Below are 24,635 nucleotides of genomic sequence, written 5' to 3'. Positions count from 1 at the left end.
TAATATCTAGAAAGATATTATTTAGTATAATTTTGTTTTAAAATCTATTATAAATCAAATTTTAAAAGTTTATCAATATGTTTATATACAGAGCAAACCCTCTGCCTAGTATATCAAATAAAGGTATAGTTCTTCTGTTTCTTTTTTAATTTCTAGTTTTATAATCAGAATTTGTTGAGTGAAAAGCATTGACTATCAGATTAATAGTTAATATTTTATGGTACTTTCTCAGCATTTATTTTGAACTTGATTTTTAAAAAGACTATTTAAAGATCACTACACAGCAAACATGATCATTGAATGAAATGAAGACAAACATTTTAGAAAAACTAAATTCTGTTCTGGTTAGTATTCTATATACTGTATAATCGAGTTAAATATTAAAGAGTTGGTTTTCCTTAAAGAGGAGGAGGGCCTTGAGATTTAAAATGTAATTAAATCACCTAGTAGAATAATATTTACTAGATGCCTTTGGGGCATTTTAAAATATTGTACATCTACTATATGCCAGAAGTGTTTACCAGAACATACCTTATCTGACAATCTCTGTATTTGTAAAAATGACTGCCTTTTTTTAAAGTTAAAATATGATCATTTAATGTAAATTCAAGCCAGGCTCAAAAGCCTTAGGAAAGTTACTATTAAAGTCTTCAAAATGTTGCATTTTGATTTAGTACACAGTATATTTAAATAATTTGGGAAGTCTTTAAAAAACCATGTTGCTGAAGTCATATGAAGACTGCAAAAGCAAGATGTCTTTTTTTATCCTAAGATAAAATCTCAAACATGTAAGTAGACAGCATGGTATAAGACTGGTTTTCTAAACTTAAGACATTCATAGCATTTTTTTTGCTACCAACTTAATTTTTAATTGACTCCAATTGAGTAACTTGTGAATCAGTGTTTAGGACATGTCTTGACTATGTAAAATCGTTTCACGGGGTACCAGCAGTGTGCACATTCCACACTGTTTGAGAAAGACTGCTGTGGTGGAAAACAGTACTATTGGGATTTGGGACCCATTTGTAGTTCTTTGAATTAGCAGCTGTGTGGCCTGAGGCAAGTCATTTTACTTTTTGTTTAGCTTCATTTTTCTCATCTATAATGTGAAAGATTTACACTGGATAACATTATAATGATCTGTTTTTACATAGAAGATGGAATTTTTGGAAATATTTTTTATTACCTTAAAGTCAGAACTGTATTGTACAAGTAAAAGGAAACCCAAAAATAAGTTCTCTTACAACTGTGTTCTGCTTTCAGAGAAAATATCTATAGGATTGTAATTATAATTTATTTTGTATCCAAGTTAGATTGTTATTTTACAAAAGAAGTAGCTCTTTACCATACAGAATTCTTATTATTCTTTCTAGTATATTTATGTGTATTTTAGTTTCTTTTAAAAATATTAATGGAGATTTTTTTATACAGTTAGTTTGTTTTTGTACAGTTTTAGATACAGAAAGTTGCTAAGATAATGCAGATTTTGTTAAATATACCTCACACTCAGATTCCTCTGTTGTTATCATCTTACATTAATATGGTATGCTTATCACAACTAATAAACCACTGTTGGATTTTTTATTATTAACTAAAGTTCATACTTATTCAGATGGAAATATGATCTTTAAATAGGGTATTCGTTCTATATAGTAACTGAAAAATCTCATAAAATTCATTACTATTTTGATCACCAATTATATCATTAAGTCTGGGCAAAGTCAGGCAGTGTTTAAATTCTTATAGTGAGTGGTAGCAGGTTTGAATTTAAATGTGGAAAATGACATAAGAACTCTTTTGTTCTTTCAGAGAAAGAATCCACATATTCCTTACAGAAATAGCAAGCTCACTCGCTTGTTAAAGGATTCTCTTGGAGGAAACTGTCAAACTATAATGATAGCTGCTGTTAGTCCTTCTTCTGTATTCTATGATGACACGTACAACACTCTTAAGTATGCTAACCGTGCAAAGGACATTAAATCTTCTGTAAGTGTGCTTGCTGTGCCTTTGTGTTCGGGTATTAGGTGCATATTATTTTTAATTCTAACAAAATATTAGCATTTTATTTCTGCTAATCAGTTAGGAAACAAGTCTAGAAATGTCTTTACTAATCTGGTTAACTGAACATTAATTGAGACAGACCATTAAGCATCTTGATTTCATATATAATAGATAACATTATTTTGTTTTGTTGGGACCTAGAATGATGAGTAATTGGTCAAGACTTTAACTTAAGTATTTGAATTTATATGTTTAATGCTCTTCCCACTATTCCATAGCTGCCAAGGGACCCATGCTATTTTTAAAAGGATAAAATATAATAAGAATACATTAAAAAAAAAACTAGTTGAACTTACAAATGGATGGAGCTTAAAAATTATCTCTAAATTTCTTGGAAATCACAGGAAAAAGAAAGTGGGAAATTTATATTATATTGTGAATGGATGCTTTGCAAGTTCTTAGAAGTGTGTTTTCTTAGATAGTAAGGCAATTTCTTTTATTTTTTATTAAAATAACATTGATATACAATCTTATGAATGTTTCACATAGTCAGGCAATTTCTTTATGATTTCATTTACATTATTAATGTGCTCAGCATATTGTCATATAGGTACAAAGCATGAGCATAGTTAATCATGACTGTCACAAATTCTGAATTTGTAGAACTGAATCAATGAGGAGATAATGCCATTTTGCTCATGTATATAAGTATGTGATTGATTGTTAGCTCTCTCTCAACATGCAATCATAATTTTTATTTTTTAACAGTTGAAGAGCAATGTTCTTAACCTCAACAGTCACATAACTCAGTATGTAAAGATCTGTAATGAGCAGACGCAAGAGGTATGTTGATTCTTTACATTGTTATGTTAATATCCCTGATTCTTATTTGTGGGTTTAACAAGTGCCTAAAAACTTGCCATGTTTTTCTATTACAATTGAAATCTGATTTGTTCAGTTATTTTTCACAGCTAAAATTTTTCTATAGCCATGTATAATAGAAACAAATAATTTGTATTTTAACTAATGTTTTTCTCTACTAGATTTTAATGTTAAAAGAAAAACTAAAAGCCTATGAAGAACAGAAAGCCTTTACTGATGAAAACAAAGCAAAGTTAAAGATTTCAGACTTTCAGGGAAAAGAAATTGAAAGGTAAAAAAGATAGTAAGATTTCATTTTGAGGATTCTTATAGTTTTAAAATTTAAAGTTTTATATTATCATCATTGTATGTTTTTATATTCTCAACTTAATTCAGGAAGTAACTGGTTGCTCTTTATATGGCACACTTTGGAGATTAGACCATTTTAGTTGTGATTATAGAGTGGGGAGAACAAGGGCTTAGGTTTAAGATGTAAGTAAAACCGATTATGTCACCTATGAAATTAGTTTTTAGTGGTTTTCATAGCTTTCTTTGGTGTGTTAGTCTATTCTAGCAACTATAACAAAATACCACAAACAGGGTAGCTTGTAAACAAAAAAAATTATTTCTCACAGTTCTGGAGGATGGCAGTCCAAGATCAGGGTGCCAGCATTGTTGGGTGAGGACCTTCTTCCAGGTTATAGAGTTCTCCTTGAATCTTCACATGGCCAAAGGAAAAGGAGATCTCTCTGGAGGCTCTTTTATAAGGGCACACTGAATGTCCTTAATAAAGGAAAGGGAGATCTCTCTAGAGAACACTAATCCCATCCATGGGGTATCTGCCTCATGACCTGATCACCTACCAAAGGCCCCTCTCATAATACTATCACCTTTGATGTTAGGTTTCAACATGTGACTTTGGGGGGACACAGACATTCAGGCAGTCACATCAGGCATTATCATTAGTTGTATAGTTCATCTTCGATCTTATCTACCCTTTCTTGATTCTATATAATTCTAATAATGCACTTACTGAGTAAGTGGTTAATTATGTGAATGGACATCTCTCAGTGATTTAAATTGATACAGAATTTTGATAGGTTCCCACTAAGCTTCTTAACAGGTTAATTTTCAAAAAAGAAAGCTCTTATACAGTACTCACAAGTACTTTTCTCCAAAGCTCTTGACAATTTCCCAAATTGTCCAGATGGGACACTAGTTCAAAAGCTGTGGATCTTGAGTAGTTCTAAGATGATAGTAAAGAATTCTTGGATCATGGAAGCAACCTAAATGTCCATCAGTAGATGAATGGACAAAGAAGATGTGGTACATATATACAATGGAATACTATTTAGCCATAAGAAATAAACAAATCTTACCATTTGCAACAACATGGTTGGAGCTAGAAGGTATTATGCACTGAAATAAGCCAGGCAGAGAAAGACAAGTACCAAATGATTTTCCTTATTTGTGGAGTATAACGACGAAGCAAAACCGAAGGAACAAAACAGCAGCAGACTCACAGACTCCAAGAAGGGACTAATGGTTACCAAACGGGAGGGGTAGGGAAGGGATGGAGGGAGAAGGGGATTAAGGGGTATTATGATTAGTACACATGGTGTGTGGGGGTCATGGGGTGGACAGTGTAGCACAGAGAAGACAAATAGTGACTCTGTGGCATCTTACTATATTGATGGACAGTGACCTCAGTGGAGTATGGGGAGGGACTTGATAATATGGGTGAATGTAGTAACCTCATTGTTTTTCATGTGAAACCTTCATAAGGGTGTATATCAATGATACCTTAATTTTTAAAAAAATTAAAAAAAAGAATTCCTGGATCAAACAAGTTTGGAAAGTTCTCTTAAGGCACCTAAGAGATTTCCAAAGTACATCAGCATATTAAATGCTCTAAAAGGCCCTGTAAGTAATGGAATCTGTTCAACTCTGATTAAAGTTAAGTAAACTTAATTGATGTTTTCCAGAGCCAATTTTCTGTTGTTATTAATATGAGGAATTAATATTAAACTTAATATTAACCTTAAAAGCAATGGTTAAACTTTTAGAACTCTAGAATTTATAGAAGGTGTCTCCATGTACATGAAATTTCTAGTTTCAGCTTTAACGCCTTTTTTAAATTGGATATAAATATTTAAGTTTACATAAAATATCCTCAATTAAAAAAAAAAGTTTTTCTTCCCCAGTTAACTCCTATTACCAAACTACATATAATAATAGTAACACTTTATTTTTATAAATAGCTTTGTAGTTTTTGATGATTTTTAGGCCCATATTAATTTCATCTGATCACTAAAATCCTTTCAAATTTGAAGTGGAGTACTGTTTCCTCCTTACAAGAAGGAAATAGGAAGTATAAATCATCTCTTTCAAGTCTTATTCCTTTTGCCCCCATACTGTGCTATTTAAAAATATAATAAGTAATTAAACAATTATTTCTATCAATAGCAGTGGTTCAGTTTTTAATATCACATAAAGTTGACCTATATATTGTTATAGTATATGAGCTCTGTTTATACTGGAGATTTTCTAAAACATTTTATTTTCTGTTAATTCCCCTAACAACCCATTGAAAAGATAAAATTTTTATATTTTGTTAGTCTTATGGCACTTTTTGTTGTATCCACCAATTTTACAGTGTCCTTTAAAAAGTAAGTAAGTCTTATCAAAGGGAGTTTTTAACTCTGATTTGTTATTAGTTGTTATTATTTCATTTTGTTTGTCAGATGTGGTATTTGTCCTCATGCAACCAGCTATCTGTTGCTAAAAGTTTCTTAAAAGTTAAGGAAATCCCAACTATTCAAATTTGGAGTCATTGCTGGCATGGAATTATTTAACATTACTTAACCAGATCTATTTACCAATGAAAAGTTTACAAATTAGTAAACCCTTGTGGAAATGATGGCTTTAAATCATTAAACCTTTCCTTCTGGTAAAATGATTCAGGAGAGAGATGGTTCATAAGCATTTATTTGGCTATTTTTCACATTTCAACCTGACTTCACTAACAATAATAGCTTTTGAGTTTTAACTCACACGTTAAATAATTTACTTGTATACTTATTTTATAAAGAAGATAATGATAAATTACCCCAGAGTCTTTGTCATGTCTCCTGAAAGAAATATTTGAAATACCTTTTATAATATCAATCAGACTGTTACATAAAACTTTTTTAATGCCATGAGTTTTCAAAATGCCTGTTTTAAAAAACTTAATATTTTTATGAAGTTTAAACAGATAAAGGAAAGAGTATTTACTATATATCAAAGCTATTTTGAAAGGTAATATTCAAAAAGAAATCATAATAGGAAAGTACAATTGTTTATACAGAATAATCATAAAACTTCTATATAAAACTGACTGTACCAAAATTTAAAATATTTTACATTAAAATATTAAATATTATTAAAATATTCATCATGTCACCTAAAGTTATTGTCAAACATTTTTGTTTTCTATTTACTTGACTGTTTTAAATGATTAGAAAAGAGTTGTTACTAGTCAATTCCTTGGGACTCTGTTTTTACAAAAAAGTTCTTTTTTTTTTTAAAGGAGCTCTCTAGAAACTTTTGATACTACTTTCTTTCTTCCTTGCTAGTCACTAAATACCACCAACTGAAATAAGTCTGGACCACACAATGACAAAGTTGACAAAAATTTAACTATAATCTTGGATAAAATATTACAAAAAAAACCTGAGAAATTATCTTTGGGTGTAAACAAAAGATAACTCATCAATTCATTTACTGGCATTAGCATTGTTGTAATACAATACAATGAAATTACAGTGTCTGTACATACCTCCTATGAAATATTTACCAGTTTGACAAAACTGCAGTAAAGTCAATGTATTGTGGTTTATATTCATCCGTAATAGAGTTTCATTAAGAGTTACTGACGTAAATAGGCAGTGTGTTTACCACAGATCCTTACAAATATATCTAAGATTCTGGCCAAAGAACATTTATTTTTAAATGCATACACTTTGTTAGTTTTATTTTAAAGGATTCACAGTTAATTTTTCTTTGAGAGTTTTGCCTCTGTGTGAGTGTTCATACTGTGACTTAGAGGTGGATATGTATTTTTATAAAATTAGAATATGGCTGTGTCCAATGTTCTGCTGATCTTGGGGGATGCAGGACTGCAGTTTTCTTTTAGGGTTTTTATAGGAGTTTTTCAGCTTGAGGTCTTTATGCATTAGGAGGAGATGATAATCTAACTCCCCAGCTTTGATTCTCTAAATCTGTATTCCCCTATGCAAGTGCCTTTCCTAGGTTTACTGCATTGTAAATGTGAATGTTTTGGGTCCTGGTGGTGTCAGCTGACTCTCAGCCAGGCTGTAGGGGGTACCTAACAGTATGGTGTGTTTTCAGTATAACAAATTCTGAAGCTAAAAACTGGCTAGCTCACTTTCCCTAGGGGGCCATGGAGGCACCATATGATTATGCCACCCACTGCTTCTTTCTTCACAGTGAGCCAACACCAAAACAACAAACAATACTGTGTACTTCTAGGGCCTTTGGAATTGGGATAGTGCAGATCCTAATTATCATTCTTTTCCTAAAGAGAAAATATTTTATTTTTGCTAAGCAGTATATGACTAACACCAGAGGTCTTATAATACTTACTTCTTTTAATAACATGATTTTTTTGAAGGAGAAAGAGAGAAACCCAGTACAGTAAAAATAAAGTTGATAAACCTTTCAAAACATTTTTGTTATTTGATAGGAAATATATCACTATATTTGCTATTTATCATTGAGTCTGATTCTGAGTGGTACATATTTTTTTTGTTCATGCCTTTAAGTAAACTTTGTAACATCTATCACAAATTAGTGAGATTCTATAATGTGTTCATTTTTGGTAGATTTCAAGAAACTCTGAACTGCTTGTTCCATAATCGAGAAGAAATCAGGGAAGAATGTCTGAAGTTGGAAATGTTACTTAAAGAAAATGAACTTAAATCATTCTATCAACAACAGTGCCATAAACAAATAGAAATGGTGTGTTCTGAAGACAAAGTAAAAAAGGTATTTAACAACTTGATAATTAAATTTTAGAGAATGTAAGAACACGGTGACTTGTAATTCTAGACATTTGATAAGCAATGTTACTTAATCACCTGTTCTCTACAAACACCCGGAAATGCTGGAAGAAATGTAGTAACATTGTTAAATACATAGTTAAGTGTACAAGAAACAAAATTAAGTTCCTTGGTGTTAGAAACAAAAGTGAAACAAACAAACAAAAACAAAAACAAAAAAAAACTTCCTTGCAACTCTTGCTTCTGTCTGTGATAGTTGGAATGTGTAACATGAGCTTAACACACTCAGGGAGAGTTAGGAACAACAGGTTGGGCACTGGAGCAGTTCACCCCAGATGCAGCTAATACTTTACAACTTAGACAGTAGTTTTTTGGGTTTTTTTTTTTCCAGGAAAGAATATTTTGTCACTTACATTAGCATTTCCATTGCATGGTTCCCAAAAAAAGCAGACCCAACTCTCACTTAATTTTATTATTTAATACAATAGTGCACTGCTCTTCCCCCTTCACACACACAGACTATGACCATTACACTGCCTTTGATATACAACACTACTTAAGTAAAGGACACAACAGAGATGGACTGTGTGACAGTCCCCACATGATGCTGGAAGTCTCAGAGGCCTGCACTCTTCCTGTTGGTAGGACACCAGGAAAAAACATCTTACCACCTAGAACAGGAAGACAAGGAACAAGTATGGGGTAGGACAAAAGTCTCACTTGAAAACTGTCATTATTGATACACTTTTCATAGGATTTGAGGTTTGAATTTTTATAATCCATTATTTCATTTAGCATATCCCTTAAGTGTGACAAATTAACACAGAAAATGATAAGAGCAGTGAAAATACATGGGGATTTGGGCACAGCAATGCAAAATCAGCCTAATAAACAGACCCTCTCTTCAAACCGCTAGGAACTCACTGTCCAAAATGACAAAACATGTGGTGAAACAATCTACCATAAGCAAGTTAGACTTATAAGGAATTCATAAGCAAATATGACAAACCCTCCCCAAAACTTCAGATACTAGAGAAATTTGATAACAATTATAAAAGAAACAATGTCATCAAAAAGGGAATTAACAGAGGAATCAAAGATAACAAGAATATCCATATATGAGAAGAAAACAAATGAAACTTCCAGAAATCAAAATTTTATTCTCTGAAATTAAAAATTTCACTTCAGTTTATAGGTATAATACTAGGCAATGTTTTCAGCACTTTATTAATTATCAAACAACCCAGTCTGTAATGTTATTATCCACATGATTAAGATGAGGGAACCAAGGCACAGACAAGTCATTTTGTCCAAGGACACATAACTTATAGGTGTCAGAGCTGTGATTTAAACAAGCAGATTCCAGAGCCTGTGCTCTCATCCCTATTCTTTTGATTATTAGATGGAGCTGAATAGAGAATAAAGAAACTGGGAGATCTCAGGAAATCACACCAAGTGCATAATAAAAAGATAGCAAGTGTGAACAAGATGTTATCACATGAAGGACAGACTGAAAAGTCATGCATTCATATAACAGATATTTTGAAGGAAATATATTAATGCAAAAGGGAAAAGAATAGTACCCAAAATTTAGATTTCTTCATGTATTGATAAATTCAAAAAGCATGAATTATAATTAAATAGGATAAAAAAATGTGTACCTAGACATGTGCAACTCCAGATCACCAACGATCAGAAAAATAAATTTTGAAAATACTGGATAATTATTCCCCCTAGTTTTGGGGTCACTAAGTTTAATTTTATTTTGGTATTTTATGTGATTTAGTTACAGAGATAATACATGAGATACATTCATATATTACTTATTAAAAAGCTTTCTCTTATAAATAACTTCCCAGTCTCTAGACCACCACCCCAAGCATATGTTTTTCTTTTCCTACCTTCCCAGAATTAACAAATATATATAAATTTTTTACATTTTTTTTAAAGTCTGAAAGCCATCAAATTTTAAATAGTGCTTTAAGAAAAATCAGCATTTCATTTTTTTCTTAGCCAGTGAAAGGGGAAAGATATGATATGCTAAGAAATCAATCATAAAATATTTAATGTATCATCAATGGCAATTTATTAGTAGTTATTAAACTACATTATCAAAATTAGTTTACTAATTTATTTAGTAATTCAATTTACTAATTCATTGACTGAGTATGCACTTATTATGCCTTATTGAAAATGGCTTTTTTTAAACAATTTTAAGAATTGATTGACATACAGTAAAATATTTGATGTATACAACTTGATGGGCTTGGAAATAATATACATTTGTGAAATCAACACATTCTGTGCTATAAGCCTATAGTTTCCTCTCCTCCTCTTTATTAGTAGTAGAATTACAGCAATAACAATACTTAGTATAAAATATACCCTCTCAGCAATTTTTAAGCATACAATATAGAATATCATTTAGCTTTTAAAAAGAGAATAAAAGCCTGCAATTTGCAACAACATAGATGAATCTGGGGGATGTTATGCTAAGTGAAATAAGTCAGACAAAGAACAAATTCTACATACCATTTATATGAAAAATCTAAAATAGTCAAACTCAGAAGTGGAGAGTAGAATGCTGATTGTCACAGCCTGTGAGGAAGGCAAAAAACCAGCAAGTATTAGACAAAGCATACAAAATTTCAGTTACGCAAGATAAATAAGCTATAGAGATTTTGTACTCTACAGCATAGTGCCTCAGAGTCTATGCTCTTAATCATTCTGCTTTACTGTAAGTACTATAAATGCTATACATATTCAAAGAAGACAGTGGCTTACAATTATGATGGCTAAGGAAGGCTTCCTTGTGGATAGATAACATTTATACTAGGCCTTGCATAACAATATCAATAGGAGAAAAACAAATAGGAATAGTATGTTCTAGATAGGATATCAGTTTGACCAGAGCATAGCATATTTGTGGAATAGTATGTATGGAGGTATATAACTATTCTCAATACTTCCTGCCAATTCCCATTCCCTTGACCATAGCAGATATCACTGACTGATTGCCATACTATCCTGAAGTTGCCAGAGCTAACCACTATGAATGGATTGTTGGTGGTACATGATATAAGACACACTTGCCATATTGGAAATTATTGAGAGTCAATTGGAAAGATAGAAGAGTGGGCCAGATTGTGGAAACTTTAATGGCCTAGAATTGTACCATCTATTTTTGTAGTCAAAAGGTAGTTTTTAAGCAACAGAGTAGAGCATTATCAGAGTTTACAATCAGTGCCATTTTTTAAACATTTGAGTATTATACTTAATAAAGTTAATAAACTTGGTCTATTTAATCCCAAGCTAAATGATGATTATTTTACTCTCTTACTTACCCTATTGAATTTTAAATGCCAGTGCTTAGCAAGATTAAGACATAAAGTAGGGGTATGGGTTTGGTAGGTTTCTTTCATTTTTTTTCTGTCTTCATCTTTATTCTTCTGCTTAGTAGCCTTTTTTCAGACTACTTGCCTTTTATAATTCATTACTTTTGATTATTTCAATCCATATGTTCCAATTCTTAGAGCAATTTTTATGAGACAGGATATGCAATGGAAATAAAACCTCTTTAAATTTATTGGTTGTGGTTTAATTATTAAAAAACATCTAGAAGCTGAGGGTTTTTTCTGTTTTTGTTTTTACGCACTGAAGTGTCAAACTTAGTCTTAATAAACCGCAAAGGCAAGGAATTTTATATCTGTCTTGGACCCTTACCAAAAGAAGTTTATCATCAGAAGTGCTAAAAGAATCTCGTAACATTGATTCATCTATAAATGGAGTTAGAGTATGGACTCTGAAATAACTGTCAAAGTGAATTTCCTGGAATTTTATGGCCATATAAAGATAATCTGCAGATTATTTTTTGGTGAAATATAAGTTTATTGTGTTAGCAGTCCTTTCACACAAAGCGGTAGTGTCACCTAAGTTTTAAAATTATGTTTGTTCTCACTCAAGAACTTTTGTCGTATTCTGGGGATTTTGTTAATAAAATATTTAAAGCTCTTTTGAAACCTTAATGGGAAACATTTTACTTTAAGTCAGGGTTTAACATGTATAGTTTAAAATTTATTCCCAAACACTTGCTGTTTATTTCAGAACAGTGATTCAATAGAAGTACCCTGAGAAGGTATAGAGACTTACTTGGCTGTTTATTTCAGAACAGTGATTCAATAGAAGTACCCTGAAGGTATCACAGAGTATATATTTGATGGACATTAGAAGTAAAATCCAAAACATACCTTTTGGGGTTTTCAGTTAGAATCTTTTTGGTATTAAATATTGGTTTCCGTCAGACCCACAGATCATCTACTGCCCTGATTTTAAGAGTACCTACAATATTTATAAAAGTTGAAGCAAAATGAAGATAATTTGATTTAAGGGCCTTCCTTCAGGCAGGTTCTTTTATGTTCCTTTTTCACATGAGATGACTGAAGACCTACTGAACCTGACTTACCTAAGTTTTAACACCTGCTGAAAAGCAGAAGAAAGTCAAGAAGCCACATATTCTACCTTCTGTTACAGCAGCAGTGTCTCTAAACTTTTCAGGTCTCAGGATCCCTTTCTCCTTTTAAAACTTTCAAAGAGCTTTTCTTTGTGTGGATTCCATCAACCAATATCCTCATATTAGAAACGTAAACTAACATCTGCAAAACTGTATTTATCTGATAATTTTAAAACAATTGATTAACCCATTACATGAAGGCATAAGTAACACTTTAATGAAAAATAACTATGTTTATCTAAAACAGGACAAGGTAGTAAGAAGAGTGATATTGTTCTTCCACATTTTTGCAAATATCTTTAATGCCTGTCTTTTCCCAAAAAAATATCAATATATCTTTTATAAAAGGTAATAAGAATTTTATCTCTTAAAGAGAGTGAGGTCTTTGACTAAGTTCTAATATAGTTCCTGTTCTTTTTGTTGTTCTTGTAGTTCCCTACTTCCCAAACCAGCTGCAGGTGCTTATTCTAATCTATGGAGATCTTTGTCTCAGGTCCAGCCATCATATCTAATGATTATTGAGTTCACTGTCTGTAGGCAAATAGCCCAGAGATGTCAAGGTGTTCTGGCCTACAGTTCCCATGATAGTGTGTAAGACCCTTGAAGTAAGAAACCTTGAAGTTCTGATCTCAGTTCATGCCTAGGTAAAATACCAAAAATATTCAGAATATCCGTTATAGGTCCTGAACCAACCATCAGGCAAGATCAGATATGAGCCCTGTGATATAATCTCTATTTTTTAATGATCATTTGTACAAGCCAATCTACAGTTCTCATAAGCAAAACCAAAGCAATAGATACTTACTGCTTCACATCTTTCAAAATTGGAGGGAGGACAAGAGCAGATCATTAATTTGCTTTGATTTTGAGTAAAGAAATTATGGTATTTATCAGACCTTGTATGAACTTTTCAAATGCAACATTTAAAAGAATATATTTTAGCACCAAAAACAAAGCTATAGTCTTCAATCTGGCCATTGTATTTCTTAAAGCCATAAACTCAACATGTAACTTTATAAAAATGACTCAAAATTTAATTTCCTCTTTTTTCCTACAAGCAGTGGTATTGTGAGATTTCAAAAGGGAAATAGTTTTAAGTACAAAAGTATAGACTAGCTTAATAGGCTACAATAGCACACTTTTAAGAATATATAGTACTTTACTAATATCCTGTACTTCAAACATCAAAAAAATTAGGTTGACTATTAAATGCCTTGTTTTTTCAGGCCACTTGCAAACGAGATCATAGACTTGCAATGTTGAAAAATCGTCGCAGTTACCTAGAGAAGAAAAGGGAGGAAGAATTAAAGCAATTTGATGAGAACACCAATTGGCTCCATCGTGTTGAAACTGAAATGGGACTATTAGGTCAAAATGGTCATATTGCAAAGGTACAGACTTTGTGTTTGTGTATTTAGATTAATTTTGTATAAACTGAGCTTTTCAAATCCATTGTCTTTGTTTTCGAGTAAATATCTTCTGTAAGACAACCATTGCCTCATGTAAGAGTTAATTGACATTTTATTGTTTTTAACTGAATATATCCACTGCTTCACTAATTTACCCACTAGAGTTGCCTTTTCTGTATTTTCAGAAGAGTAAAGATACTCTTAAAAGTTATTACTCTTAAGCATTTACGTTCTTTTATGAGGTAATTCATAAGTTAGAATAAAGTAATTCTATATCAAGCTACTTGAAGATTTATCATAGGCAATTTAAGTTTGCTGGACACATTATCACCCTGAGCATAATTAGATTTCTCTTAATAAGAAAGAAGGAGGAAACAAATAAGGAATAAGCAACTAGCAGGTAACTGCTACAAAGTAACTAATTTTGATCCTAATGCTTTAAAAGAACTTCTTTACACTCTTTTTGAAAAAGAAGGAGCATCTAGTCTTTACTTTGATCATGCATTTCTGAAATTCTGTATTTGTATCACCTAATTGGTATCTAGCCCTCTTAAATCTTCAAATTTCTAGAAAAGTACTAGACTAAAAATGAAAGTGAAATAAAATATAAAATATTCAATAACAAATGAATGCAGCTAGTAATTGTAAATAGTCAATTTTTTATTACGATTCAAAGATACTAGGCAATGTATCATGACTTGGGAAATGGATTCTCTGATTGACTAGCAATAAGTGAATGGCCATCCTTTTAGCATTAAAGCTCAGACTGGAGAGTAAGAAGATGAGCAGGAGTAGTCAATGATGACAGTTCAAGGTAGTAAAAGGAGCAACAACAAGTAGCAGATACCTTATTTCTTAAGAAGAAAGCCAAAGACAAACCATGACTAAGTGGTTCTAATGTGGAGATTCCTTGAGTGTCACCCACCTACATAATCTATACCCCAGTAATTCTAGAAGCCTGCAAAATATCTTGCTGAAAGTATGCCATCCAGTTATTTCAGTAGATTGGTAACTAAATGTAGTACAAACATACTTTAATAGTATTTTAGAATATAACTTAATTGATAAATTGCTTTAGATTATTCCCTACAGAGAGAATGTAAATATTGGTGTGAGAATAGACTTTGGAGTTGGAGCAATCAGTAATTCTTGTATTTGATGTGTTGAATACTAACTCTTAACACTAACTGTATGACTTTGGACAAGTTGTTTTAATTTTATTATCCTAATTTCTCATCTACGAATATAGTTAAGGGCATTACAAACTTAAATGAAATGCTGTATGCCAAAACCTACCACCACTTAACACATAATAGTTTAATAATATTCTAAGCAACAGTAGCATAGACATCAATAGCCAAAGAAAGGTGTATAAAAAAGGAGCACAACAAAGTTAGCTACATTATAAACTATATTTTCCATTTTTCCACCAAAAGAGTGATTAAGACCTTTTTGGGTCATCAATGCCTTTGAGAATCTGATCAAAGAGCTGTTTATATGTTCTCCCAGATGGGAGATTGGGATGGTCACATTCATACAATTTTGCTTTTTTTAAAGTCATTTTTCCATTGATACATCATTAAGAATTTACTGTAGAAGAAAATTAAAGCTAACTTTTTAAAAAATGCTATATTCATCTTAAGATCATATAATGGATAATGGACATATTTACATGATTTAAAAGGAGTAAGAAAAAATGGCAATGACTAATCAATAAATTATAATCAGGATTATCTAAACTGAGAAACAGTAACTTGAAATTCCATGCTAGATCTGAGGCATCTAAAGTTGTGGAGGTTCACCAAAGAAGCATTAGAGTACCTATCCTCCATTAGAGTACCTATGAGAGTACCCAAGCCATGTTCTGGAAAGTAAGTTTTCAGAGAAAACAGATATTAACCACGGCCAATTTAGTGTTTCCCATTCAGTGCTCAACAGCTGATTCTCTTGAAAAGTTAGATATTGAATGTTTATAGTTTTTGGTTTGTTTCACTTATTATTTTTTAGAGACCCTGTATATCTAGAACAGTCTATTCACAAGCTGATCATTGTCTAAATGACATAAAATGAAAAGTATTTTGGTTAAATTTTTTACCTTAGCTTAAAATAACTTAAAGATTCTTTAGTTTTCTTCATTATTATAACTTAAAGCTATGATGATCTAGTAGTATAATTAGCTCTTCTAGTGGGCAAATCTTTCTAATGAAGAGTCAAAATTTTTTTTGTATTTGGTAAAATGTAACATGAAATTTACTGTTTTAACCATTTTTAGATGTACAGTCCAAGTAGCATTAGTAAAGTGTTACTACTAGATTTTTTTCCCCCTTAACAGCCTTACATAATTTGCATTATACTCGTATTATAGTTTAGTGTGTTTATATTATAAAATTCTAATTTATAACACAACCCCACTTAGGGAAGTTCTTAAGAAATTGTTTGGTATTAAAGAGGCAAAAAATCAATTGAAGAAATTTACCTGTTTGCCCTTTGCTGTCCCATATTTATCATAAGCTCCCATTAAAAAAATGATATGAATTCTTTTTAATATCATTATTGGTAAATTGTTTTTCCTTTTTGCCTCCTTTAACAAAAATGACTTTTCTAAAAGTTAACTCTAAGCATACCAGTCTTCAGTACTTTTTCCCTAATATAAACTCTGTTTTATGATTTCCCAAGTCTAGCATGGCTCCCAAATACCTCTTGAGTTTTATATGTCACCTCTCATTATATTATTCTTCACTTCAGCCATTAGTAACTTGTAGTTATCAGAATAGGCCATGCTCTTCCATTCAATTTCATTCATTAGTGTATTAATAAAAATAAGAAAAGACTTAAATTGTAAACTTATTTTCTAAAGAGGCCTAGCTAGTCAAGGTCCATTATTGACCATATAATTATACAATCAAAGCTTGTCTCTTTAAAAGAAGAGTGAAGCAAGAAGATAAAGAATAACATATTGAAGGAAGTATATAAAGAGGGTTTTTTTTTTTTAAAGAGAAAAGATGGAATATTTGGAAAATGTGTTCAAACTATTAGGATCATTGAATTTTCTAACTGGAAAAGACTAAAGAGATTATCTAGTCAAGCTCTTAAGTTTTAGTCAAGTAAATTGATCTACATATATATATATATACTATATATATTTTTGGCTTAAGATATTATTTGTGTCATGGCTGAGACCATCTCTAAAATCACCTTATATGTAGGCCAGTGCTTTAAGCATATCATCCTCACTCCCTAAAGAGAGTTTTCTCTAAAATACTTGCTATATTTCTTGAATGTAGTTATGAATCAGGTGAGTAAACAATCTCAGTTTTAATATATCTCAGAAACATAGGTGACATTGTTTCCTTGTTATAGTGCCTACCACTGGTATAGGAAATATTCGGGGGAGAAAAGAAAAAGAAGAAAAAATGTTAAGCTTTTAGAGAAGCAGTGGCCATCTGTAGACTGGGAAGGAATATTGAAAAGCTGTAATGGACTATGGGAATTGTTCCCAGGAGGAAATTTCTAAGCATAGCTCCTTTGCCTGTGGTAGCACCTCACAATGTCCAAACAACTGCATTCCTTTTTCATTATATTGACTAAAATTTTGCCAATAAAGATTCTGAGAATGTCATTGGATTATTACCATTCATATTTTAGGTAACCACTTAACTGACATTTCTCAATACTTAAGATTTAGTATAATAATTTTAATAATATTCTAAGCAGTTTAATATATTTTATTAATTATATATATATTATTAATTAAATTAAAAATATATTTTATTGATATATTTATAATTAATAAATAAAATATAATATATTTAATTAATAGGAAAGATAGGTAGTTTTAGATGGTAGATTAGAGAACACTTGGGCTTAGGAAAATGGGAATCTACAAAAGACTTTTTCATACTTTTGCTCTAAAAAGGAGCTTATACCACGATTAATGAGGTGAGAAATTTTTATTGGATGTAACTCCAGACATTGTACTCTAAGGCTATAATACTGAACTAGTTTGACACAGCCTCTTTCCTGGTTGTAAACTTTACATTCTAATATAGACAGAGAATCTATAAACAAAAAAATGAAATTGTTACTAATCAATGCTATGGCAAAACTATTAAGGGTGGAGAGTGTCCATTTTTAAGTATAATGCTCAGGAAAAACCTCCCTGAGCAACTGAAATTTAATCAAAAACTGGCTATGTTCATGTACTTGTAAAGCATTATGATCAAGGTGGATAGACCAAGAAACTGTCATCCTAGCTTTTCTGAGTTCATAACATTCAGTTTCTAAGAAAATTGAAGCTTATCTTGCTTGTAAGACCACCTGTACCAGAAAACATACTTTTCAAGTTATTTCTAAACATATCATTACATATATAAAATATTAGTACTATTGACACCAATATAAAATGTCTTTTAAAAGTCATTTAATTTTAACATTCATAAAGGAATCTGAAGTATAGTTTGCATTGTTTTCCTCAGGAACTCAATAAAGATCTTCATTGTCACCATTTGCATCTGCAGAATAAAGATTTGAAAGCACAAATTAAACACATGATGGATCTAGCTTGTCTTCAAGAACAACAACACAAGCAGACTGAGGGGTAAGTATATGGATTTACCTATTGTATAAATGTTAATACTGTAAACCTAAGAAATGTGAAATATAGTTCAGTTTTCCACTGACAGAAAATTGAATTTTATGGTATAGAGGGTACATTATTATAAGTGTTTACCAACATCACAAAGCATACAGAGTTAGAAAACATTGAGAAAGTATAAAATATGTGGTTTTTCTCCAACTATTTTTTTTAGTGTTTCTTAGTTTTGGAAGTATTTGTCTAAAAATTTATTGTTCTATGTAATATATACCATGTAGTACAAAATTCCAAAGATACTTATCTAGTGAAAAAGAGTGTATCTTCTACCTATCTTCAAGCTATCCATTTCTCCTCTTCGAAGCAATTACTGTTAATACCGAGTTTTTAAGTAGGTAATTTTAAGCATTCATAATTCAAGAATCATTTTTTTTGCTGTCATTGAAATGAAGTTACTAAAATTTTATATTTTTTTATCATCATGTGTCCCAGTTTTTATGTGATACTGTAGTAGCTCTTTCATGCTCTCTTCTACCTCAGTAGTAGCATCTTCTGATTTTTAAAACATAATGGTAAAAAAAACAAAATATAGCTTAATCTTTATTTTCATTACCTTGATATGTCAGTCAACTCCTTAAGTGTCACTTTCATATTCTTTAAAAATAAGAAATTTCTCTAATGGATTTCTGGTAGCCTAAAATTATATTGTGGTCTACTAGTATTCTCAAATAACTGCTAATTAATTTTCCATACTTTTGATTTAAGGGAGATCTTACCAGAATAGTGATTTTAAAAAGAATAAGAAGGGGGAAAAAAAGAAAGGAAACATTCTTCTGTGGGTAGAAGTTCAACCTAAACTCATACTTTCTATGTCTAAACCTAGAATAGATATTGAATATTCATTTACTAGCCATCAAACTATGTACAAGAGCTAAAGCTATCAAAGAAACGTTAATTTATTACAACCATACTGTATTTGTTGTATCAGACAAATAGATTAATACATTTAAGATAAATTTTTTGCCTCAAAATAGGCAAAAAATATTTCTGCCTCTTATGTAGAAAATTGGTGAACCAAAGCTTAACAGGCAAGCTGACATAGTACAAAAAGAATGAGCTTATAGTTGGTCTGGAATTCTTGTTTGTATTAGCAGTATAGCCTTGCATAACCTCACTTATTTAACCTCAGTAAGCTTAGTTTCTTTATATGTTGAAATAAATTATAGTACTTTCCTTATAAAGATTTTGAAAGGATTAAATGACAAAAAATAAGAGAAGATGAACTGCCTTAGCTTGACTTTGTAGAGTGGAGGCATCAACTGATTTAATATATAATTGAAGTGCTGGGGGAAAAATTACCAACCAAGAAAACTACCCTGTAAAGTTATCATTCAGAATTGAAAAAGAGAAACAGTTTTCTAGACAAGCAAAAGCTAAAGGAGTCCATTACATTTTATTACTCTTACAAAAAGGGACTTTTTTAAGCTAAAAAGAAAGTGTGCCAATTAGAAGCATGAAAGTTTAAATCTGACTGGTAAAGTTAAAATATATATTAATTGTAGTAGATTAATCATTTATAAAGCTAGAATAAAGGCTAAAAGAAAAAAGTAGGAAAAGTGTAACTACAATAATGGGATACACAAGATTAAAAGATGTTAAATGTGACTCAAAAATATAAAATGTGGGAGATACATGGAAAATAAATATGTAGAGCTTTAGAATGCATTTAAACTTAACTTGCTATCAACTTAAAACTGAGTGTTATAAGTTATTTATTCCTCATGGTAGCACCAAGCAAACAACTGTAGTAGATAAACAAAAGATAATGAGAAAGGAATCCATGAATACCTCTAAAGATAGTCATCAAATCACAAGGGAAGAGAGCAAGAAAAGAAGGGACAGAGGAATTATAAAATAGCCAGGAAACAATGAACAAAATGTAGTAATGTTATACCTATCTATAATTACTTTGAATGCAAATGGACTAATTTCTCCAATCAAAAGGCATTGAGTGACTGAATGAATAAAAAGCAAGACCCATCAATATCCTGTCTTTAAGTGACTCACTTCAGGCATAAGAATATGCAAAGACTGAAAGTGAAGGGATGGAAAAAGATATTCTATGCTAATAGAAACCAAAGGAAACTGGAATAACTATACTTACATTTAATGAAATAGACTTTAAACAAAGACTGTAATGAGAGGCAAGGGCATTATATGGTAAAGGGTCAATCCAACAACATTAGACATTTGGAAATGTGCACCCAACATAGAAGCACTTAAATATATAAAAAAGACCTAAAGGGAGAAATAGCGACACAATAATTGGGGACTTTGATACCCCATTTAAATCAATGGATAGATCATCATGACAGAAAATCAGTAGGGAAACATTGGCCTTAAATGACACATTAAACCAGATGGCCTTAACAGATAAATCTTCCCTGACTTATGATGGGGTTATGTCATGATAAACACATTTTAAGTTGAAAATATCATAAATTGAAATTAATTTTACTACAACTAACCTACCAAACATCATAACTTAGCATAGCCTACTTTAAATGTGCTTACAATACTTACGGTGGCCTACAGTTTGGCAAAATCATCTAACACAAAGCTTATTTTATAATAAAGTATTGAATATTTTATGTAATTTATTGAATTCTGTCTGAAAATGAAAAAAATGGGTGTATGGGTACAGAATTGTTGTAAATGTATCAGTTGTTTACATGGCTGACTAGAAGCTGGAGCTCACTCCCACTGCCCAGTATCACAATAGAGTATAATATCTCATATGCTAGCTTGGGGAAATATCAAAATTCAAAGTACAGTTTCTACTGAGTACATATCACTTTCACACCATCAAAAAGTTGAAAAATCATTAGGTTAGGTACCTTCTGTAAACAGAACATTTCATCCAAAAGCAACAGAACACACATTCTTCACAAGTACATGTGAAACATTCTTCATAGTAGGTCATGTTAGGCCAAATAACAAATTTAAGATTGAAATCATATCAAGGATCTTTATTGACTATGGTGGTATGAAACTAGAAATCAGTTATGAGAAAAAAACTAAATTTCACAGATATGTGGAGAATAACAACATACTACAGAACACCCAATAGATTAACAAAGAAATCAAAACCAAAATTAAAAAATCTGAACAGACTGATTACTAGTAAGGAAATTGAGACAAATGAAAATAGAAATTCAACATACCAAAATTTATGCAGTTCTAAGAGGGAAGTTCATAAGAATAAATGCCTGCCTCAAAAAAACAATAAAAATATGAAAATACCTAACTTTACACCACAAAGAACTTGAAAAAGAATGACTGAAACCCAAATTCAGTAGAAGGAAGAAAATAACAAATATCAGAGTGGAAATAAAAAGAGACTAAAAAGACAATAGGAAATATCATTGAAACCAAAACCCCATTCTTTGAAATGATTAATGAAATTGACAGACCTTCAGCAACACTCAGAAATAAAAAAAGAGGGAGGGCTCAAATAAGTAAAATCAGAAATGAAGGAGATGTTAGAACTGACACCACGGAAATACAAAGGATCAGAAGAGACTACTAACAATAGCATGACAATTGGACAACCTAAAAGTAATGGATAAATTCCCAGAAACATACAACTTACCAGGACTCAGTCATGAAGAATTAGAAAATATGAACAGATTGATTACTAGTAATGAGATTGAATGAATAATTTAAAATTTCCCTATAAACAAAAATCCAGGACTAGAAGTCTTCACTTGTGAATTCTACCAAACATTCAAAGAAGAATTAATATCAGTCCTTCTAAAACTATTCCAAAAAATAAAACAGGAAGAACACTTCACAAACTCATTTTATGAGGTCAGCATTACCCTTATTCTAAAACTGGACAAGGGCACTACAAGAAAGAAAATTATAGGCTAATATCCAAAGATGCAAAATCCTCAACAAAATATTGGCAAACTTAATTCAACAATACATTGAAAGGATCATACACCATGATCAAGTGGGATTTATTTCAGGGGTGCAAGAATGGTTAAACATACACAAATCAATGTAATCCACCATATTAACAAAAAGAAGGGTAAAAATATTTCAATGGGTTCAGAAAAAGCATTTGACAAAACTCAACACCCATTTATGATAAAAACTCCCAACAAAGTGGTATAGAGGGAACATACCACAACATAGTTAAGACCATATATGGCATGCCCACAGCTAACATCATACTCAGTTATGAAAAACTGAAAGCTTTTCCTTTAAGGTCAGGAAAAAGACAAGGGTACTCACTCTTGCCACTTTTATTAAACATAGTATTGGAAGTTGTAATCAGAGCAATTAGGCAAGAAAAAGAAATAAAGGCATCCAAATTAGAATGGAAGAATTTAAACTGTTACTATTTACAGATGACATGATACTATACAGTTGAATTTTGAACAATGTATTAGGAGTACCAACCCCCACACAGTTTAAAACCTGCATATAATTTTTTACTCTGAAAACTTAACCACAAATACCCTACTCTTAACTGTAAGCCTTACCAATAACATAAGACAGTCAACTGATATATATATGTTAAGTGTATTATATTGTATTTGTATTCTTACAATAAACTAAGCTGGGAAAGGAAAGCATTTTTTTTCAAATTATTGCAAGTTTCCAAAATATTTTCCAATATATTTATTGAAAAATTCCATGTGTAAGTGAGTAGACCTTCGCTGTTCAAACCCATATTGTTCAAGGATCAGCTATATATAGTAAACCCTAAAGATTCCACCAAAAAACTGTTAGAACTAATAAATGAAATGAATTCAGTAAAGTGGTGGGGTAGAAAATCAATATACAGAAATCTGTTGCATTTCTACACACTAATAACAAATTGTCAGAAAGAGTAAACAGTCCCACTTATAATTGCATCAAAAAGAATACCTAGGAATAAAGTTAACAAGATAGTGAATGACCTGTACACTGAAAACTGTAAGACATTGATAAAAGAATTTGAAGAAGACACAAATGTGTGTGAAGATAATCTGTGCTCACAGATGGAAGAATTAATATTAGTAAAACATCCATACTACCCAAAGCATTCTACAGATTCAGTGGAATCCCTATAAAAACTCCAATAGCATCTTTCACAGAATCATTTCTAGAACAAGCAATTCTAAACTGTCTTTTGAACCACAAAAGACACCAAATAACCTAAGCAGTCTTGAAAAATAAAAATAAAGTTTGAAGCATCACATGCCCTGATTTCAAAGTATATTACAAAGCTAGAGTAATCAAAACAATATGGCATGAGCCTAAAAACAAATCCACACATCAATGAACAGAATAGAGAGCCCAAAAATAAACCCATGCATATATTACCAATTAATTTATGAGATAGGAGCCAAGAATGTACAATTGGCAAAGGACAATCTCCTCAATAAATGGTGCTGAGAAAACTGGACAGCCACATGCTTTATTTTTACCATAAATAAAAGTTAACCTAAATGGACCTAAAGCCATAAAACTCCTAGAAGAAAACAGGTGATAATCTGGACATAGATCTTGGTGGTGATTTTTTGGATTTGACAAAATTCAAGGCAAAGCAAAGACAACAAAAGCAAAAATAAATAAGTAAAACTAAATAAAACTGAAAAACTTCCACACAGAAAATGAAATCATCAACATAAGTTCCATACTGAATAGAGGGAAATAATTCCAAGTAATTTTTCTGATGAGGGCCTAATACCCTAAATATATATGCATATAAAAAAATTCATGCAACTCAATAACAAAATAAAATCCAATTAAAAATGGGTAGGAGATCTACATAGACATTTTTCCAAAAAAGACATACAGATGGCCAACAGACTTAAAAAAATTTGCTCAACATCACTAATCAGGGACATGAAAATTAAAACCACAATGAAATATTACTTCACATTTGTTAGAATGACTTATCAAAAAGACAAGAAATAAGTGTTGCCAGGAATGTGGAGAAAAGGGAACCCTTGTGCACTGTTGAGAGTGAAAGTTGGTGCAGCCACTATGGAAAACAGTATGGAGATTCCTCAAAATAATTAAAAATAGAAACACTATATGATCCAGCCATTGCAATTCTGCTTATTTATCCAAAAAAAAAGAAAACACTAATGCCAAAAGATGTATGCACACCCTCTTCACTGCAATGTTATTTATGATAGCCA

At 31.3% G+C, this 24,635-nt stretch overlaps 1 protein-coding gene across 5 annotated transcripts in view; it reads left to right on the top strand.

The window, feature by feature from the left end:
- KIF18A (kinesin family member 18A) overlaps positions 1-24,635 on the top strand; it is a 77,984-nt gene that overhangs the window by 17,061 nt on the left and 36,288 nt on the right. For all 5 annotated transcript variants that reach the window (XR_005023460.2, XM_036879085.2, XM_036879086.2 and 2 more), the window contains exons 7-12: positions 1,810-1,986; positions 2,770-2,844; positions 3,045-3,154; positions 7,749-7,911; positions 13,662-13,826; positions 18,320-18,441. Coding sequence is in view for 4 of the 5 variants with exons in the window: in XM_036879085.2 (XP_036734980.1) it covers positions 1,810-1,986; positions 2,770-2,844; positions 3,045-3,154; positions 7,749-7,911; positions 13,662-13,826; positions 18,320-18,441 (812 nt within the window). In the remaining variant the exon portion in view is untranslated. The remainder of the gene's footprint in view (positions 1-1,809; positions 1,987-2,769; positions 2,845-3,044; positions 3,155-7,748; positions 7,912-13,661; positions 13,827-18,319; positions 18,442-24,635) is intronic.

The sequence above is a fragment of the Manis pentadactyla genome, chromosome 9 (assembly GCF_030020395.1).
Source record: "Manis pentadactyla isolate mManPen7 chromosome 9, mManPen7.hap1, whole genome shotgun sequence".
NCBI classification, from domain to species: Eukaryota; Metazoa; Chordata; class Mammalia; order Pholidota; family Manidae; genus Manis; species Manis pentadactyla.
This window is presented reverse-complemented; position numbering and strand designations above follow the sequence as displayed.